General features: G+C 48.9%; 2 protein-coding genes across 2 annotated transcripts in view; both read right to left on the bottom strand.

Moving 5' to 3' along the window:
• The window catches only part of LOC144111521 (uncharacterized), an 81146-nt gene extending 77106 nt beyond the window's left edge, over nucleotides 1–4040 (bottom strand). The window contains exon 1 of the mRNA XM_077644848.1: nucleotides 2639–4040. The gene's annotated coding sequence lies outside the window, so the exon portion shown is untranslated. The remainder of the gene's footprint in view (nucleotides 1–2638) is intronic.
• Nucleotides 4041–13810: 9770 nt separating this feature from the next.
• Nucleotides 13811–20845, bottom strand: part of LOC144111438 (doublesex- and mab-3-related transcription factor A2-like) — a 37315-nt gene continuing 30280 nt past the window's right edge. The window contains exons 2-3 of the mRNA XM_077644737.1: nucleotides 20163–20398; nucleotides 13811–19189 (exon numbers count right to left, since the gene is read on the bottom strand). Coding sequence (XP_077500863.1) covers nucleotides 18908–19189; nucleotides 20163–20398 — 518 coding nt within the window. The 3' untranslated portion in view covers nucleotides 13811–18907. The remainder of the gene's footprint in view (nucleotides 19190–20162; nucleotides 20399–20845) is intronic.

The raw sequence follows: 20845 nt of genomic DNA, 5'->3' as shown, positions 1-20845 counted from the left end.
CTTTCGTCGTCTCTTCTCTGTGTTGAGGTTTATCAACTCCTACAGAGAAGCGTAGTTATCTCGCTACTGAATCCACCTCAGTGCACGCAACTGTTCAAGCGCGGAGCGTGTGGCCAAAGCAGCAAGAGGCTGGAGAGAGGATCGACCCAGGCAAGCTCTGGGGTGGGTGGGATGGTGGCAGCGGAGCTCCACTCGAGAGTTTAATTAAAAGTCTCGCGCCTCGCCTAACGAGTCTGTTGTACACTGACGGCCCGTATACGGAGGACCTGCGCTTGGCACGGGACTCCGCGTCGAAACAAGTGGCCTCAGAAAACAAGAAGCCGTGCCGAGGCTTCCTCGATCGCTGCCCCCCGACGCCTCCTTCGACGCGCAGTTTGAACCGAGTCGCGTTTTCGCGAGCCGATCGATTTCTCCCCCCCCCCCCTTTTTTTTTTCTCCGGCGTTCAACCGGCTCCCAGCTGAAACCGCTGCATCCGCCACCAACATTCCCGAAACACCCTCGGCGGCAGCGGCTCCTCTGCTTTTTCCACGGCCCCCTCTCCTAAGAGTGCCTTGCAGTTCGTGAGCTGTCCTGGGCACAACGCGCTGTGCTGCTGCGGTGTCTCGCCTATTTTGCCACGCCTTTGGGTGGTCGTCGCGAAAGTTAATTAGGTGCCCCGAGCGACTCACAGCCCGCTTTGGGGCACTTCGCTTCTCGACCTCGTTGCCGAAAGTTAACGGAGACTTAATTCTTCCGGAAACTCGTGAGAACTGTCGAGTGCGGGGCGAGGGGCTCGCATTCTGACCGACGGAACTAGAATCTTATTTCCTGCTCCTCTGGTCACGGGTCCCTCGCGTTTACAGGCAGCGAGTTTCGCAAGGCTTGGTTATATAAAGGAGCTTCGATGAAGTCAGCTTTGTAAAGCGTCAACGGCAGGTTCGGGGCTCAGCCTCCACTAAGCGCATTTGTGCATACTCACTATGCACTATGCACATTTTGTATGCATATATAATGTGCTTTGTATATTGCTCTCACCGCGAAATGTTCGCTCTATTTTCTTTTTCTTTTTTTATCTTATTTTACTGCCATTAGTTCCATCGGCTGCCATGTAAACGGTTCCTGGGCCTTTGTCAAGCCTTATATCTGGCTTTTAGCCCAGGAATACATCCAGTGAATCATTACTGGAAAATAATGCATGATCCTGATTCTGATTCACTAAAAAAACTACGGAAGGCACTTGAGGCAACTTACGTACTTTGAATGCGAAATCATTGTTTCCTAATTCCATTTCCTTAATACTTCTATTATTTCTATTTTTTTGACATTCCTCTCTAATGTCACACCTGCACATTAACATGCAGTTATAAGGCAATGGATATACCAGGTTCGTCTTAGTTCTCCAAGAAGCAAAGTGGTTTTGTGGCCCATAGGTTGCGAGCTCGCCTCGTAATCTCAAAGCCATGAGTTCGACACCCCGCACCTTCGCTGGAAGTTTTAATTCGCCTGACGTCATCTGGAATTTTTCGGACCACTGCTGCTGGCTAACTCCGGCGCCGAGTTTCGTTGGCGATTGGCTATACAATTATTTCGAATTGAAAGGACCAAATGCCACGTATGCCTGGACTTACTACCTCAACGGTGGGCAGGTGATCAGCCTGCTAAAAAACCGCCCTCAGACAAACAGGCACACGAAACACACAACGGCTAAATGCAAGGAATGGCCACAATAAGTAGTAGCAGCCGCAGCAGCAGCATCAGCCTGACTACGCCCACTGCAGGGCAAAGCCTCTCCCAGAGCCCTGCAGCGCGAAAAAATCCGACGCTTTTTCCTGCACGCCACCGAAACTGAGCGCCCGAGGAGCTTCGGAAGTATGGCATGAGCGAAGCGTCCGCTGGCGACGTGTCGTAATGAATGCAGCGCCCAATTCTAAATGCGTCTGCTAACTTTCCTCGCTCGAAAACCTGGGCGCTCAGCTTAGACTGCGGCCGGCGTTACCGACTGCTTTGTCGCTCGGAGTAAGGAAAATCATAGTCACCGTCTGCTACGCGGCCGGCGCTTTCGGGGACACTGATAAGCACTCCTGCCGCTCTGCTTGTCTGGTTAACTCTGGAAAGAGTTTTTTTTATCTTTTTATTTTCGTCACCAGCTTCGTGAAAGAGATAAAGGTACTCTTCTCTTACAGTGTGCATATTATGCTGTTTAACGTTAAATAGTGCCGGTGTATCTACATGCATTGTATTATTTCTGTCAAGTGTCTGTTTCGAAGAGCGTGTTGTCGGGCAAGTTGGCTTTGCATGATAAGAGTTGGTAAGAGTTGGTAGTAGCGCTCGTCTGTCGTCTGGTGTGTTTTTTCTCGGTCTCTGTCTAAGTTTTGCGCTAACTTCTTCCATATCCTTATCAAGTGTATGTTTCTTTTATGCGGGATCAGCTTGACTGCTACAATAAATGAGAATGACTTCGTAGATAAAAGGATTCGAACTGAAAACATTGCAATTTTAGCACCAAGGTGCTTCGTACCGACTGGCTCAATACGGTTGCCGTGTGCTGGATCAGACACGTCCCGTGCTGTAAGTGCTAGTACTTAATTAGGAAACTTTGTCCGCAGATGTTTAGCGCTGTATAGTTGTATAACAAACAGGAATGAGTGAAATTTGTACCTTTTAAGGATTTAGTTGGTTGCAGCCCCACTTGGACACTCCAGGAAAGAACTAGTACATGGGATGGAAAGATGCCGTTTTCACATCATGCGTTCAAAATCCTTGCCGTCCATTGCGATGTGCAGTAGAATGCGGTCTTTGATGGAATTCACAGCAGAAATGAGCATCTCTCGGGAAATCTTTTCAATTGATATCTTGATACGCTCCTTGTCTTCGATGTTCGCTTGCTCCGTATTGAAAAATTCCTTCTTAACGTATCCCCAGAGGAAGGTATCCAGTGGTGACAAATCGGGCCATATTGGAAGCCAAGCTGTTCCTCCCCCCCCCCCCCCCCCCCCGCCCAATCCATTGGTTGGGAAAGGTGCTGTTCAGGAATTGCACCGCGGAACGAAAAAAAAATATATAGCGGGGCTCCGTCATGCTGAAACCACATTTTTTTTCAACCTAGCCAGCGGTAGCTCTAAGACAAATTCAGGGACGGCGCCTTTTAGAACGCAGTCTGTGTACTTTTTCCCAGTGAGGTTTCCGTCGATAAGTAAGGACCGACAATACGGCCGTCATAAATGCCACTCTAAACATTTGCTGACCATCTTACTTAGTGCTTGTGCTGGCGTAGCCAGTGTGGGTTTTTGTCGCACTAATAATGCGCATTGTCCAAGTTGACATTGGAGTCCCTGCAAAACTGGGTCTCGTCTGTCCAAAGCACTTTGTGCAGGAATTCCAGGTCTTCATCACATTTAAATAGGCACCAGTAGCAAAAATCGAGTTGCTTCTGAAAGTCATTCGGTGTCAGTTCCTGGAGAAGGCAAACATGATACGGGTGGTAGCTGTGTCTTGATAATGACCTCCAAACTGATGCCGGGCTGGCTCCGCACGCTTTGGCGATTTCCCTGACACTTGCTTCTGGCCTGACAGGAATGTACGCCTGGACATCAATGTCAAAATCGTCGGTTGCGCTCTCTGGTCTCTTCCTTTTCTGAACATGAACTGATCCAGTAGGCGTAAATCGATTAAATACCGATACGAACGTGGGACGAGTTGGCACACGACGACCAGGATGTTGGGCAGCATACAGTCTGGATGCCAACTCCGCGTCCATTTGCGCGCTGACATAAGCGATCACAATGTCCACCTTCTCGGAAGTGGAGTATTAGAGTTGCGCTGGCACAGCCATTCCCACAATTCACACAACGCGGCGTGACCTTTTAATCCCCGGCGGCACTTCCACACATTCAAGTGGTTTGAAACACTGGCAATGCAATGGCCTTGTCACACGCGCACCTCCAAGACACGCACCTGAAATGCAAACGACTGCGCCCTATTGGGAAGCTGAAGGTGACACACGCTAACACAACCGGAAGAACAACTGCCCCATAGCACACAGCCACTGCCGCGCAAGCTCTCCTTGCCACGCTGACAAAGCTTTTCTTTTTCGGACGTGGTTCCTGATGCGCAGCGATTATAAGAAAACAGAAGGTCAACCTGGTGAGTAAATGAATTCATGATGACGCGAAAAAACGAGCCCGTCGGGCAGCCAAACCAGAAGTGGCGCCCACACAGACACACACAAAAAAACGCCTGTAGATGCGCCCATTAGGGTGCTCAGAATCGACGTTCCCGTAGCAGACGATGACTATAATTTTCCTTACTCTGAGCGACGAAGCAGTCGATGACGCCGGCCGCGGTCTAAGCTGAGCGCCGAGGTCCTCTAGCGAGGAAAGTTAGCACGTGCGTTTCGAATTGGAAGCAAGGCGTTGGAAGCTGCATTCACTACGACACGTGACCAGCGGACGCTTCGCTTACGCCATACTTCCGACGCTCCTCGTGCGCTCAAGTCTCGGTAGCGTGCGGGAAAAAGCGTCGGATTTCTGCGCGATGCAGAGCTCTTGAAATTGAGTTTTTCTTCGTTTCAAAATCTGATATGACATCGTCTCGTTCACGGCATCAAACTCCCAAGTGGGACTAACCACTCAGCTACGATAATTAAAAAGTTAATTGGTGGGTTTTTATTATTTACCTGGGTAATTAGACAGGTTTTGCAGCATATTGCGTTCTCCGGGGCAAAGAGTGATTCTATACTTAATCTTATGCTGTATTGAACGCAATATTTTCAGGAATTTTTGAAAGTGTTCGCTGAAACACCCTGTGTATAGAGGGTGTCCCAGATAAATTTAGCCAGGGTTTAAAAATACGCCGAGGCGCTCTAAGACGACGCGACCAAATATATTCCGTCGACTATTGTATGCAGCAAGTCACACTATGCTTTGTATTGTGCTTAATTGCATAATTAGTCCTTATTAATTAATCAACTCCGCAAGCAATGGAGATAGGCAAAAAGCTAAATGAGAAAGTTGTAGAACGGTCCGCAAAACTTCAGATTGAACAGTTTTTAACTCATCTACTACGTATGAGTTTGTTTGTTTGCTTTTTTGCTCATCGCAAATGCCCGCGAAATGCAAAAAAATACCACGTGATTGGCGCGCTTGCGCGCCGCGATTGCAGTGCTCTCAAGCCTTCCGTGTAGGAACGAACAGATAATTTAGCCCGGTTGTAAACTAGGAAGCGCAAAATACCGGACGACGGACAGAGTAAGGGACACAAAAAACAGGTTCACGAGCAGGTTCATTTAGCCGGGTGTGCTGCCGCTTAAAAGGCGACAGGGCAGCGACGCAGCAGTTCGTTGTGCGAAGTATACCAGCGGTATGCTTCCCTCGGGGCGCTTGATAGCGACAAGCAGATACAGTCCCTATCGCTTGCGCTCGCGTAACCGCACAACCAGCGCGTGCGTCGCAGCCCTGTCGTCTTTTAAGCAGCAGCACAACCGGCTAGATGAGCTGTTTGTTTGTTAGGCGGAACGTTTGAGCGCACTGCAATCGTGGCGGGCAAACGGGCATGTCACGTGGTATTTTTTGTATTTCGGGGACATCTTCCGAGAGCGAAAAAAGGCTAATAGGTAACACTTAGGAGAGCAGAAAGTTGGGCTAGCTGGTTGAAATGCATACTGAAGAAGTTGGCGCGGAACAACGAGGACAAGCGAGACAAACAAAGACGAGCGCTTTACTCACAACTGAAGGTTTATACCAGACTATGCTCGAATAAATAGCGAAAACAACAAGAACAAAAACAAACAAACGTCATGAACACCACAAGTTACCCCGTGAATCCCAATGATTTGGTTAGGAACAATACTCCCTATCAGAGAAGCGGACGGAAGTCTGACTAATGCACTTATCGCCACTGATGCGCATATCAAAGGCTTCCATGAGCTCCCGCGTGAGTTGCTCCCTGTGCCTGAATAGGATGGTCGTTTTTTGAAAAACCGCTTTTTGAAAAAAACGCCCATCCTATTCAGGCACAGGGAGCAACTCACGCGGGAGCTCATGGAAGCCTTTGATATGCGCATCAGTGGCGATAAGTGCATTAGTCAGACTTCCGTCCGCTTCTCTGATAGGGAGTATCTGTTCCTAACCAAATCATTGGGATTCACGGGGTAACTTGTGGTGTCTATGACGTTTGTTTGTTCTTGTTGTTGTTGGTTTCGCTATTTATTCGAGCATTGTCTGGAATAAACCTTCAGTTGTGAGTAGCGCTCGTCTTTGTTTGTCTCGCTTGTCCTCGTTGTTCCGCGCCAACTTCTTCAGTATGTAATAGGTAACAGATGGAAAGTTAAGAAACTATACAGTCGGACGTTTTACGGACCGTTCTACAACTTTCTCGTTCCACTTTTTTCGCCTTTCTTGTTCGCTTGCGAAATTGGTTCATTAATATCGACCAATTATTCAGTTAAGCCCTACAGAAAAATAGCGTGAGTTGCTCCATTTAATAGCCAGCAACATGCATTTGGTCGCGTCTTCTTAGAGTGCCGCAGCATATTTTTAATCTCTGGCTAAAGTTAGCTTGCACACCCTGCATATATCCTCGCCGTAGTCGCAGCAACGACCTGAGTTGCCCCAGTCTTGGAATACATATCCGTGCGATTCCCTTCCAGGCAGAAAAGGATTCTTCAGCACTTTATATACATGGGCAAGCTGCGATAGTGCACAAAGCTGTTTTACGAGCTCTTGCTATTAATGCTGTGCCGTCGCTACGGCTGCCACAATAACCCCACAGGAACCCTCGATTCTAACAGGAACAGCCTACAAAGCGAAACATAAGGAGTCACTGAGGGAGTGTGCGCTCAAATGGAGAGGGCGCGAGTGACAGAGACGAGTTAGTCTCTGACAAGTCGAAAACCGGAAAGAGCCTGAAGGTATATGTCCGTGCTATCCATCCACAACAGTATAACCGCTGTATTCTCCCATTCACAATTATTCCGCGACCCGAAAGACCTGGCGGGACGAAGAGAGGGAGAGGGGGTGCTTACATACCGTTGAGGCGCTCCGATCGAGCCTGAGGCGCACACGTACACGCATTCACGTAGCGAGACGAAGAAAGACTTTCACGTCGCTTCGCGCATGGGCACTGAATTCCCATTGTGCTCCATATGCCCGGGAAGTCATTGATATAAGGCCACGGATTGCGTTCATGCCCAACGCGCAGCGGTGACTCGGCCGGCGGAGCCGCGGAAAACCATTGTGTCGCAAACCTCGCTCCACTGCTCGCGTCGGCCGCGTGCTGGAGGCAACGTCCGTGCTATCCGCGTTTCCCATTTATTTGTTTGTTTCTGTGAAAGACAGAAGAAAAAATAAAGTGGCGTTCCGTCGTCCCGGTTGCCCTCTCTAGAGATCCCAGAGAGCGGCCGGGCTCGGGAGGCGTTGGAACTAACGCACGGGCCACGGCAGAGGATCCCCCCCCTTGCTCCGGGAGTTGTCCCGCGGGGCTCCCTAAGGGGAAGCCATCTCGCCTGACCGATCAAAGCGCGCCGCCGGCGGCAACAATGTGACGCCGGGAGGCTCCACGGGGGGAGTGAGCGATTTGAAGAGGGTGGATCTGTCAACCGCGGCATTATAATCGCCCCGCCGCCGGTGCTTGAGTGGCCGTGTGACGTTTCGATGGCGGCGGACTCCGACGAAACGTCACACTGAGCACTGGTTTGTCTGCGTCGCCGACTCCTTCTCTTCTGTTTGGTTCCGGGTGCAGTTTGGTCACGCGAAGAGCAGGACGTGGACAGTGGCTTTTGTTTGTTGGTAACCACACCTGTAAACGCCACTTCATCACGGCGTTCTTTGTTTAGTTTTCTTCGCGTCTACGAGGCGTCACAAGTATGAAAGGGCTGCTTTCGGTGCAGTTATTATCTTCTCCCTCAGAGAAGGAGAGAAAACTTTTATTAAGAGCATAAATACTGAGTGGGTTCAGTATGAGAACCCATTGGGCGCCATCCTAATCTGGCCACCTCTCAACGAAAGATTTCTGGTCGAGGGGACTGTGGCTATGAAGGGTTGCCTCCCAGAGCTCATATGTCGGATCGGGATTGGTGTCCAAGTCTGGGTTTTCTTGACATCTTCAAACTGTGTGAAAGAGTGTGCGAACTGCTCCACAGAAGAGGCAGTACGAATCGTAGGTGTCTAAATACCATTTACTCACCAAGTAGGGATTGGCCAGAGCATCAGAACACTCCTGCTACAGTGCCGAAGCCGGCGATACCTCTTTCCTCATTTCACTCTAACCTTCTTAGTTTCCCTCACGGCGCGGTTGAGGTCTCCACCGATAAGTGAGACAGTTTCTGCGCCATTTCCAATCCTCGGAATCCACTGTCCACCACAACTATCACGAAAGGAAAAGCAGAGAGCCTTTGTGCCTCTCTTTAATAATTAATAATTGGCTTTCTGGGGGAAAGGAAATGGGGCAGTGTCTGTCTCATATATCTTTGGACACCTGAACCGCACCGTAAGGGAAGGGATAAAGGAGGGAGTGAAAGAAGAAAGGAAGAGAGAGGTGCCGTAATGGAGGGCTCCGGGATAATTTCGACCACCTGGGGATCTTTAACGTGCACTGACATCGCACAGCACACGGGCGCCTTAGCGTTTTTCCTCCATAAAAACGCAGCCGCCGTGGTCGGGTTCGAACCCGGGAACTCCGGATCAGTAGCCGAGCGCCCTAAACACTGAGCCACCGCGGCGGGTTGCCTCTCTTAGTTGCCCCTTGCAAGACTGCAATGAGGAAGGAATTGCATTGCCCCAGGCAGTTACAGACCGTCGCTCAAACGAGCTGGCTGTGACGAACTCTGGCGGAACTCACTCTAGAGGCAGCGTTACGTACCAGTTAACCCGCAGGCAACGTCCGGAGAGGAACAATGAAGTCAGGGGGCAAACTTAATTAGCTTAGATTGCGCGCCAGCTTGCATCCCTGTTTCCTGCCAGCACTGTTAATGACAAAAGCTAGGAATGCGCGGCCCCTGGGACTGTTTGATAGCAGCGTGGCTTCAAGATATTCTACCGTAGTTATCGGCCTTACTTGCAGTTTCAGTGCAAACGTGCTAACCCGGCTGAACTAACCGGCATATAAAAAAAACGCAGTTTAATACCCAAAATGTCATCCTGAGTTCTGAAAAGTCACTAAATTTCGCACTAATTATGGACAGCAGATGCTGAAGTTCGCCTTGCCCACCTCCATTAATCAGCTTTTATATGATGACATCGATATGAGCAATTATCTGCGAAACAGATCCGCGGTTTATTTCTTTAGATATACGCGAGTTTTACTGTATTTGCACTAGAGTTTTTTACTTGTTTGTATGTTTGGTTTGTTTTTTTAATCTACACACATTATGTCAAAGTGGTTTTGCTTCTTTTTTTTTCGAGGCTTCTCTGGTTTGTAGTTCAAATATACTCTGTCAACGATCATTACCGTCTCTTTTGTGGTTTTTTTTTTTTACTGATGTATGGGCATTGCTGTATAGTGGCGTCGCTATTGCAAAGAATTGATGCATTGGCTCAGTCCAGCCTTCTGCCTCTGCACCTAACATCTGATACTGAATTAATATTAAATGAAAATGAACGCGCTGCAAACTGGCTGTGATCCTCTGTCCCTTATACCAATAATTATTTTTTAATTCCCACCTTCGTATTCAACCTTTATCTAATGATAAAATGCCCCAGTTTGTTGCATAGCAGTGCATCATTGTTATACAAAGGCTTCGGCTTGATTGGCTTTCATCCACTTGTTCCGAAACACCTGTGGCCGCCTCCAGTTCAGTCATCTGGACCAGGTACTTTTTACCCTCGCTCGGTGATGACAGTTTATGCTACTGCGAACCAAGTTTACCTAAGCCTTAATTATAATTTTTTATTTAATTTATTTCAGGCGAATGTAGAAGAGGCGGGCGAGTTCGGCAAAAAGCCACAGCTGTACATTGGCAAGGCCCAATCTGTGTTCGAACAAAAATGGGGACTCATCAGACTGCGCTGACTCGCTGCCTCTATTTATACGTTTCGAGATGATTATAAGCTGAAAGAGTGACAAGAAGTTTATCTGGCCGCTACCGTAGGAACTACACTCATTTTGAGCATACAAAATGATTGTAAACCCGATTCGCGTCCTTGATTTATGACCCTCCTGTACTTGACACATGCTTGACTCTTAGGAGGTATGAAAACGAACTCTCTGTAACCGAGTGCCTAAACAATACGCCTTGCAAAACACTTGTGCCTTCGTGATATGCAGTGCACGGCGACTGAAACAATCACAAAAACCCAATGGCTGCTTCCGGAAACATTCAACCCGCTAAAAAGAATACGCCCACAGGAGTCTCGCCGGTACTACCCTTACAAAAATGGTCTATAGACAGTCTGTAGACTTCTTATAGACTCTATTTCCTTCCTATAGATATTTCTTTTTGTCTATTCGTAGTCTATAGACTGTCTGTAGACAGAAGTCTACTAAATGTGTATGGCCATAATTCTATAGATTGTCTATAGACTATCTATGGGCTTTGTATTGCCTATAGACTATCCTGTAGAGTTTGTCTATAGATAGTCTATAGACTTTATAGACAGAAGTTAGTGGACAGTCTTTGGACTGTCTAAAAACAATTTTTTTAAGGGCTGACGGCCGGCCCTTGAAAATGCGACCCGTTACGTCAACACTCTTTTCGGTTTTCCCTTCACCCTGGAAGCGCATGCAAATTGGATATCTTCGAAACTCGTAAGCTGAATTCGTCGCGCTCTCACCCACAGACCAAGCCGTAGCTGTAGCCGCAGCTGCCCCAATAGTATCCCATCACGTAGAGCCCTGTTCGTGTCATCTCATTCAAACTACGACGAGTGTCCGCTAGGGGAGACAGCATACTCGCATGGTTGGCAAACTCAAACCCCCATCCACATCGCCGAGGTCCTCAACGAGGGAGGCAGGCTTGCTATGCAGATACAAGACGCATGCACAAGGTATCAAGGGATCGCGACACAAAGGGTATACACATCAGAAACACACCGTGGTTTCAATTGCTACGAGTGGCAAGCGTATCCCCGTCCCCGACGAGGTGAGAAAATGACTGCTAAGCCGAACAAAAACAAAAAATTAAAGAAGTAGCTCAGTAAAAGGGGGAAAACATAACGATAAAAGTAGCGGGCGCCCGGAAAGGTCACAATGAAACGCAGAAAGAAACATATCGAGATCCTCCGTGTGCGCGCGTCGGTGGGTTGTGCAACCGTGTGTCGGTTTCAGACCCGGCCGAGAGCGCGTGGTTGTGGGGAAACCGACGGACACACGGAGGAGGGCCACTAAGGGCCGGAGGAAGAATATAATGCTCCCCGAAAGTGGCTCCCTCTGGAGCGGCTGCCAGGAAAACCTGCTCCCACCTCCTCGTCCTCTCCTCTTTGCGGGAGGCCGTTATGCAAGGGGGATCCGGCGAGGCCACGTGCTCGGCTCCCGCACATGCCGACCCTGAATCCCATGCCAGTCCCGGCGTCGTCGTGCGAACACACGCGGGACACGCCGCGCGGTCAGGAAAAGTGTTATATGCACTCGCTGAGCCTGTCAGTTACGGCAGGGAATGGCTGAATGGCATTTATGAAGCGCGAGGCTGGTGTGCTGGTGTTAAATCCAAAGATTTCGCTAAGCCGCGAGCCCGAGTGTGACACAGTTACACGGTTACGTCCTGTTGGGTTTCTACAACCTTACATAGATATTATATAGCCCTTTCAATATAAGTGCGTCATTCTTCAAGAAAGTGCAGTATCAAGGTAAGCACACCCAAGACGGAGGGTTACTGACAATTCAACTGGGCGGTTTTGATGACATTTGTATCCAGATAAACGCTGAGGTCTTTAATAAGACGCTGCTTCGAAAAGGGCCGCACCCTCAAAACGAGGACTCACCGCGCATGTTTAGAGCCTTAATTGGACCCCCCAATTTTGGCTGACGCCCGAACTCAGTTTATTTGCGTTGCCAGACTATCTTTTGGGTCTTTTGGCGCAGCGGAGACGTATACTAGCGTAGACTTATTCCCGTTTATGGACGCCGGTTGCGGAGGCGCAGTTGCCCCTCTTGGCACCGTCCTTGCCCCTGCGGCGCATGCGCAACAGGCATCCAGTAAACGCCTCCAGTATACGTTGAAAGCCTCTTTTGTCGCTTGTTTTTTTTTTGGGGGGGGGGGGGCACTAGAGTGCGCAATATGTTTCTGGACGTCGCGATGAGAGCCGTCCCGAAAAGGGGACCGGATCAGGGAAAAAAGGCTCCGCCACTGGGAAGCCAAGGGAACGGTCATACAAAGCACGTGAATGCACAGAAGAGTCCCCGCTGACTGGCAACCGTCCCTATATATGGTGGAGATCACTTAGCCTGACGAGCCCTCGTAAGAAGGACCCATCTAACAAAAAGACGAGGGGCTGCGCGAAGAAGTGGTTCCAGTGTTCAGACGTACACTGGGAAAAGTGATTAAACGAGAAAGCATAGAAAGAAAGAATGATGTGAAAGATGGGGTTGGCGATGGAAGACACCGCAACGATTGAATACACGGTGCAGTTTCCGCGTGCGCCATTCAGCCGCGTCAGACGAGAGTCAACCGACCGAATCGATTATCACGCAGCGTCACACGTGTATGAGCCAGCATCTATTGCACCGTAAGAAAAGAAGAAAAAAATAGCTTGCGCAGTTGTTCACGACCTCCATGTGCGCCCTTCGTGTGACCTACAATATCCGTAGCGTTGAATATGTATAGCGAGTGTGTATACCGAGCGTCATGTGTATACCGAGAAATTGTTAACAAGTTCATTTTTTCCGTGAGAAGTTGTTTATGAACGCAATTTTTTTTTCATATCGTAAGATTGCACCATGGAAATCATTATACTACGCAGATCCCCTCACGGGACGCGTGTACTTTTCTGCTATATATTGCCAAAAACGCGCCCCAGTGGTTGCCTTAACAATAACTTAGTCTTGACTACTCGGTGCGAGTGTAGGATAAATCTTAATGGCAAGATTTTGAACCGCTAGGGAAGATTAGACCATTCCCATTAACACGTTCATAAAAGTATGTTAAAATATTCCACAGATTGCCTCACAATTTAAGTGATGTCCAAGAAAGCTGGGCATGTGGTGAAGGAATGCACTGTCTCTCGGTTATTATACTACTCGGTACAACATACTGACACAAAAAGTTTTGACATCGTTACATGTAGCAGTTGAAGCTTTGTACTGCGGATTGTTGGGCCAGTTGGTGAAGCGACATACTCAAGTTTGTGCGAAACACGACAGGACACGAAACAGAAACACGCACGCACACACACACGCACACACGAGTATGTAGCAGTTGAAAGTACATTAAAATTTAGGGACGCCTAATGTCATTATGTGTTCGCAATGCGATAGCATTAGCACCTGTTAATGCGCGTAGCGCAAGTGGCGTCGCTTCTATTCAATCAATTAGAATATTATTGTCTGATGACGTCACTCTTCTCCATCCGGTGGGTGGGAATACTGTGGCCTCACGACGTCGCTTCCCTAAGGCCAATGAGTGAATTTTATGAGCAACGACGCATTTTGGTCCCATGGAGGTTCTAAAGCTATCGCTTTAAAAGCAACAGAGTTACCTGCCGTGTCAAGAGAGCCTAAACTCTCTGACAGAAATCATAGCACCCCATCGTGACACCCAATGACACACGAGAGCCCCGGACAACAAGAATTCACTTCCTCATGTGCTGCCAGAACACAAGAAAGTATGCACACCGCATATCGCTGACCTGCAGACAGCGGTCCGGCAGTGACAACGTGAAAAAAACTTCTCGAGGCGTTCTTGGAGGAGAAAATTTATTGGCACGTTTCTTTTTTTGTTTGCGTCCGCCATCCCCATGTTCTTCTCCTATGGCTGCATTTCACATGAACATGCATGCACACTATCTTGTCGCGAAGTGTTCGCGCAATAACCTTTCGTACGGCGGGTATACCAGGGCTGAGACTGCGCCGCAGGTAGCCTTTCGTTACGCGGGGACTACAGACCCGGATAGTGCGTCGTCCGCGGGCCGCGCTTCGAGTCCTGCCTGTGTTACGGCCGGGACCCTTAATCCCATGACTTGCGATTTTCTCTATAAAATGTTGGCGCCATCTGCGAATAGTTTTCTGGAGATAGCAGACTTCGATGCTCCTTATTAAAAAACTATTGCCACATATGAAAAGAGGAAAAACAAGTTTGTTCCCAGATGACGCGAAAACCTGCGCACTTCCGTTGTTGGACCTCCAAGGGCATGTCAGAGCGCCTGCTATTGAAACACCAGCCCATTCGGCATCGACTATACTTTGAACGTCCTGTGGACATTCAGGACGTCCATGACAGGTTAACTGCCCATTGGGACAAATATATGGTGCTCCTGGTGCTGGTACCCTATAGGGCTGGAAACACCAGCCCATTCGGCATTGACTATCCTTTGTACGTCCTGTGGACATTCAGGATGTCCGGAGGACGTCCAAGACAGGTTAACTGCCCATTGGGACAACTATATGGTGCTCCTGGTGCTGGTACCCTATAGGGCTGCTGGTGCTTTATAGGCTTGCTGAGATGTAAGCTTGGTTATATAAATAATTGTGCTGCATTGACGACAGACATGGAGACAAAACAAGCGCACCTGTTTATTCGACTTGCCTCTGTGTGCAATGTCAGTGCAGCTCAATCGACTACGTAGTGTCTAACCAACTAGATCAAGGCAAAACTTTATTAATTGGGTCTTATTTACTACTATACAGCAGCACCCTGACTGGCTTCTGGGACTTCCCATCGCTATATGACCAAATTTCGGGTACATTCCCAAGCATTCCAGGACGGGATGCATTCGACAGGGCCCACAGAAAAAGGGCCTACGGAAAAATTTCTCGCCCTTATTTATAATCAAGGACGAACGTTCCCTAAACGGTCAGGCATGTACAGCTGTGCTACGAGCAACTAAATGAAGTGGTCTATACACGGCTGGACCCTTCCCAGACCAAACACATTTCGATTACCGCTTATTCTTTGCGTTACAAAGTTCGTTTTCCGGCTTACCGGAAGCTTCAAAATTATTACCTCGACCAAGGTCCTACTGAATACGGAAGACTCTGGGCTAACCGCCTATTGCTCTACATGAAAGCTCCCCAGCAAAATGTTTTGCAAGCAGGTAATTCAAGCTCTCTATATGCCTCAAGAGAGCCGGTTGTGGTACTGCGCGCATCGATTCGATGGTCTCCTCTTAAAAGCTTTAAGTGCGCCTTGCGTTGCAGGCGTGGAAGCTAGATGCGAGACGCAAGAAGTTACTGAGAGAGCCCGGAAGTCGTTGTTATATGTTTCCTGTCCATAGAGGCACTAATTCTTTTCATTTAAGCACCAACAGCAAGAACTGCGAAAGTAAATCGGAGCTCTCGAAATCAAAGTATACCGTTTCTTCTGGACGGACGACTGCTCAAGTAAGGCCAAGAAGTCATCAGATTTCAAGTTATTTTTGACACAAAAAAGGCTTTTAGAGAGGTTAACGATGGTCGAATATCTATTTTCTTCTGTTTTTGCCTGTCCCCGATAGGCTCCACCTGATTATTTGCCCTTTTTATAACTATCATACATAACAAATATGAGAAGTATTTTGGTGATTAGCTCAGAATTCGCCGCTATGGTTAAACTGCAAGAAGTGGTTCTATCTAATAAACCCCTTCTTTAACAAGAAATCAATCGAGGCTGTAGCGAATACCGCTCGTGACGAAGTCACCCTTCTTAACCAACTCGTAGTTGGCGGCATCTTCAATTACTTTTTTTTTTGCTCTTTCTATGGTCGGTTCGTATATAGGTCACTCGTAAAGTTTTTCTGGCTAAACACATTAATCTTTCAGTTTCCTAACATTTAATGCTTCAACGACAAAGTGTCGGCCTTGTTAAAAAAGCGTAATCGCACAACAAAGCTAACGGCAGCAATGTAAAAGACCATTGGTGGCACTAACTGCTAGAACCATTTCTTATTTCTGCAGAATCAATAAGCTATGCTTTGTGCACAGTGGAGCTTCACTAGACAACGCTTCACTAGACGCAGTTATGTACTTCACTATAACGCAGGGCAAGCAGCGTTAAACTTCTAGAAGATGTTCACAGCTTCATAACGTGCATATCTGATGTTGGTAACTTACAGTCGTTCACTGTAGTCTATCTGCTGGTAATACTGAGAGTTTTACGTCTTGAGCGAACACGGAACTACCACTTTCGAACGAGCTGACATACAGTTATGGGCAGCTAATTTCACCTTGCAGGCTTTGCGGTGCGCTCTTAGAACAGCTGTGCGAGGGTTGGACGGCACAGCAGCATTCAAGTAACCTCGGCTCAGACAAGTCATCTTAAAATTTGGACAGGCAGTAAAACTTTTTCACTAGAGATGCGACTCGGCAATAAATTAAAGCGTGCCATTGCCACACCTGTCCTTGACCCATAGATATCGCATGCGAGGCGCGGCGAACATATGGTCTACCCTGAGAAATAAACAAAGCCTGTTTCGATTGTGGTGTGTCAGATGGGCTAAGCAACTCTCACGAGCTTTGTTTTAGAGCGAGAGCTCTACTACTCGGGGCACAACTTCCGATTTCAATGTGGAAGGGACAATGACCTTCAGTGCCTCACAAGGTCAAACCGGACTTAGCTGCGTGGTGGTATGGCCCAAGCTAAGGTAGTTTGACCACCTGATCATATGGCTATGACCATTGGGTACCTGATCTTGACCTTGACCTTGTCATTTGATTTTAGACCGTGGGCATCACATCGACAATGACCTTCAATGCCTCACAAGTTCAAACAGAACTTAACTGCGTGGTGGCTTGGCCCAAGCTATGATAATATGACTACGTGATCATATGACTATGACTAGTGGGGACCTGGCCTTAACCTTGACATTTGATTTGAGAGCGGGCACCACATCGACAATGACCTTCAATGCCTCACAAGGTCAAACCGAGCTTAACTGCGTGGTGGTATGGCCCAAGCTATTGTAGTATGACCATGTGATCATATGACTATGACCATTGGGTACCTGATATTGACCTTTGACCTGAACATTTGATTTGAGACAGTGGAGACTATGGTTAACAGAGCTATCGTTCGTATAACTAGGCTCAAATCATGTTGAACCCCAGCCATTTTTTCAGCTTAATGCGATGCGAGAGACACTGCTGGCCTGCCAGCCCCAAGACTACGTGACCATGATCATGCCGAACAGGCATGCAGTCAACTGTTCTCGCGAAGAACCCCTCAAGATCGAGCAGAGGCCTTAGACCCCAAAGGTAAGACCATGGTCAACCACAACGGTGCTAAGCTGCTTTTAATCGATGTGTTTGGCACTGCCGGCATGCACAGTCCGCGGACGACACACTGTCGATCTCGAGGTAGGCTCAGAACATGGCAGGAATTAGGGAAGCAATACTGAAACGGTTGCTGTTAAAGTATTCAGCGAGGCTTAGCAGAGACGCGGAGAACGGCAGCGAAGTCAGCTGCTGACTTGCTTGCAACGCGTGGTCCACGGACGACACACTATCCTCTGGATGATCAAGACAGGGGAGCTATCAGATTCTGACGTCACGGTGCTTGATAACCCGTCCATGACACCGTTCTTAAACGCATCCAGTGCCCATGTTTACGGCATCGCATTTTGTTTTCCGCTAAGATTGATAACACATTCGTATACTACTGGAGCGCTGTGCGGCCTCCTTACTGTGACGTCACGACCGAAGCCCTCGAGTCTTGCCGCGTCTACGCGCTCCGTTTCGGCTCGAGTAAGAACAAATATCGTTCGGTGGTGCCTCTGCTGCGCGCTTGTTCGTGCCTTGGAAGCCACCGTAATAAATCTGTCGGCGCGTTCAACGTTTCTGCCTAGGATTGCCTTACCCGAACCGAAACAGGGATTGTGTTTACATAGGTGTCCTTCGAAGGCTGCTGGTTTCCGTGCATTGTGCGCCCAGCGTCCTCATCATTGCTCGCGTCGCTCTCAACGCAGAGAACACCTTTCGATGTGGCAAAACCACTCGGTTGCCAAGTATTTAGTACAGTATATGTGAACACTGGAAAAAATGGCAGGAACACCTAATTCCAATATGTATTGGCAATGCGGCAGCATTATCAGTTTGATGGCGCCTGCCCGGAAGTGACGTTACTTCCGGTCTGGTGACGTCATTCCCTCCGGCCAATGGGAATTCTGCCATATGGTGACATCAGTTCCCTCCAACGAATGGGAATACTCTGCTCTGATGACGTCACTTCACTTTAACCAATGTGGATGCTCTGATCTGGTGACGTCACTTCCCCCAGCCAATCAGCCAATGAGAGTGCTCCCACCGGGTGACGTCACCTGCCTCCAGCCAATCAGCGAATCTAGCTTTCGACGACATATTTTGCTCCCGATGAGTATAACGCTATAACAAATATTTTTTTAGGTTCAAAGTGACGGTTGCCTAGTTAACAAATAGAATCATCACTACCAGGCTGCTGTCCGTGCAGCAGCGGTCCGTGAAGCAGCATGATGTTAATTAAGTTTTCGGAATCCATGTATACGGAAAATCGCTAAGGGCGAACGTCCCTGTTCACTGAAGTTTCTCGTGCCGTTTAACTACAGCTGACAACACTGTAACCAATACTCGAGGAAACGCTCAACCATCAAGAGTGTGCTCTACCTTCGGCAGACGGTGTCCGACAATGCGCGCGTGTCTTCGATCGGGCACTACCAGAACGCACGACGAGCAGCGCTGGGAAACCAGGTAGCCAGAAGAGAGAGAAAAAAAAGAAGTAACGAAAAAGCGGCCACGGTATTCCGGCAGCTCCGCCCAGCGAAGCGTGTTCCGGGGGACAGGAAGTGTGGCAATACTGGAACGGTGGATGAAGGCCAGTGAGGGCGGGAGGAGAGCTCAGTCTCCGCTCTTGTGGTGGTCAGCCTGCTGCGGCGCCCAGATGCTGGCCAGCCGCTTGGCGTGCTCGGCCGCCGCAGTAGGAGGGGGCGGCGGGAACAGGCCCGGGTACGCGGGCACGGCACCCAGCAGGGTGGCCGCCGCGGCCGCCGCCGGCGGAGGCAGAGGCGGGTGCCGCCGGTAGTCCAGTGGCGGCGGGGGCTCCTGCAGAAGCAGCTGGTCCAGGGCTTGGAGAACGTCGCCACCGCAGCGGTCCAACACGGCAGCCAGGGACGACTGAGGCTGTGGGAGAAGCGCGCATCAGGGGGCGAACGGCCAACTCCTCGCCGAGAGCGAAGTCGTGGAAGGTCTAACCAGTGGCCACTATCATGCTGGATTACGATTAGGCTTAATGTTTGAGTAGACATGCGTGATCAATCCTGTGTATAGTTTTCGATAAGGATATAGAGACCGAGATATTTCCTTATAAGTCATTGCTGTGTGGCTCGTTGCTTATCTTTAACGTTCCAAATCTTTGGAAGATGAGAGAACCTCTTGTGCTTATCCTTCTGAAAGGTGGGACCTCCAGGACGCTACAAACGCAACACTACACGACTTGGAAGCAAACACCTTCGGCTTTTTTATTTTACTTTGGCAATGGCTGCACAATAAGGGACAAGAAGAGGGTATTTTCCTGGCCCTACTACACATTTCCTCACTATCGCCATCTCGTATCGCGTTAGCTCTTCGCGACATGCGGAATACTATACCTATCCCTTCCCTACGTTTCCAATGTGGTTTTATCTACGCATAAAAACGCACGCCTATTGAAGCCCACTGAGCTGCTCATAAGTCAGCCTCTTGTAAAGAAACATGCTCAAGAGGTACTTTGGTTTGGGCTAATTGGTGCATAGCTTCTGGATGATGTCAGGACGGCACGAAAACAACAAGGACAAAAGAGGAACACGAACACAACATGGCGCCTGTCCTGTTGTGTTCGTGTGCCTCTTTTGTCCTTGTTGTTTTCGAGCCGTCCTGACATCATCTACAATGTAAAGGAACGTTTATGCATACACTCTAAACACAAATACACCTATATGGGAGTAAACTGCCCTCTAGTCCACACCCTTTTGGGCGGTAGAGGACAGTTATACTCCCTTTTCACTTCATTTGTTTAGAGTGTACGGCGGGCATTGCAGTTTCCTTCAGCTCCCTGGCGTGTGGCGCACATACGTCGTAAGGCGGGTGAGGATGCCTAGAGGGCGCCCATACGCACCCTGGTGGGGAACAGCCTGGCCAGGGTGTCCAGCGGCGAGCGGCGCTGCGACGCCGTGGAGCGCGCGTCCAGCGCCAGCGGCTGCTCGGGTGAAGGCGACCGGTCGCTGCTGTCGTCGCCGCAGCGCGCGCTGTCCTCGGCGGCCGTCGAGGTTGGAGCCGGACTGCCACTGCTCCCACTGGGTTCCTCCGAAGACGACGCGTCCGACGGGGGCCCTCCGCGCTTCCAGTCGGCCGCTGCGCCATTCGCCGCACACCCGTTCAGTGCCTCGAGACGCCACACCTTGCAAAAATTTCTGTAGACAGTCTATAGACTGTTCGTAGACTTATGTCTATAAAGTCTAAAGACAAACCCCAGAGAACAGTCTATAGGCAATAAAATAATATAGACAGCCTATAAACAGTCTATAGATTTATGGCCATACACTTTAAGTAGACTTTTGTCTATTTACAGTCTATAGAATATGAATAGACATAAAGCATTATCCATAGGAAGGCAATAGAGTCTATAAGAAGTCTATGGACTGTCTATAGACCATTTCTATAAGGGGTACCAGCCGTGTGGCACAGAGCTCTCTGGTCCAGTTGCAGAGCTACCCGTAAAGCTTATACATCAAAAACTGACCCCATGACTGAGTCAAAACTCGGCAACTAGCAGATGGTCACGCCACCTGCGCAGCACTG

This window comes from Amblyomma americanum, chromosome 11, assembly GCF_052857255.1.
Source record: "Amblyomma americanum isolate KBUSLIRL-KWMA chromosome 11, ASM5285725v1, whole genome shotgun sequence".
NCBI lineage: Eukaryota > Metazoa > Arthropoda > Arachnida > Ixodida > Ixodidae > Amblyomma > Amblyomma americanum.
This window is presented reverse-complemented; position numbering and strand designations above follow the sequence as displayed.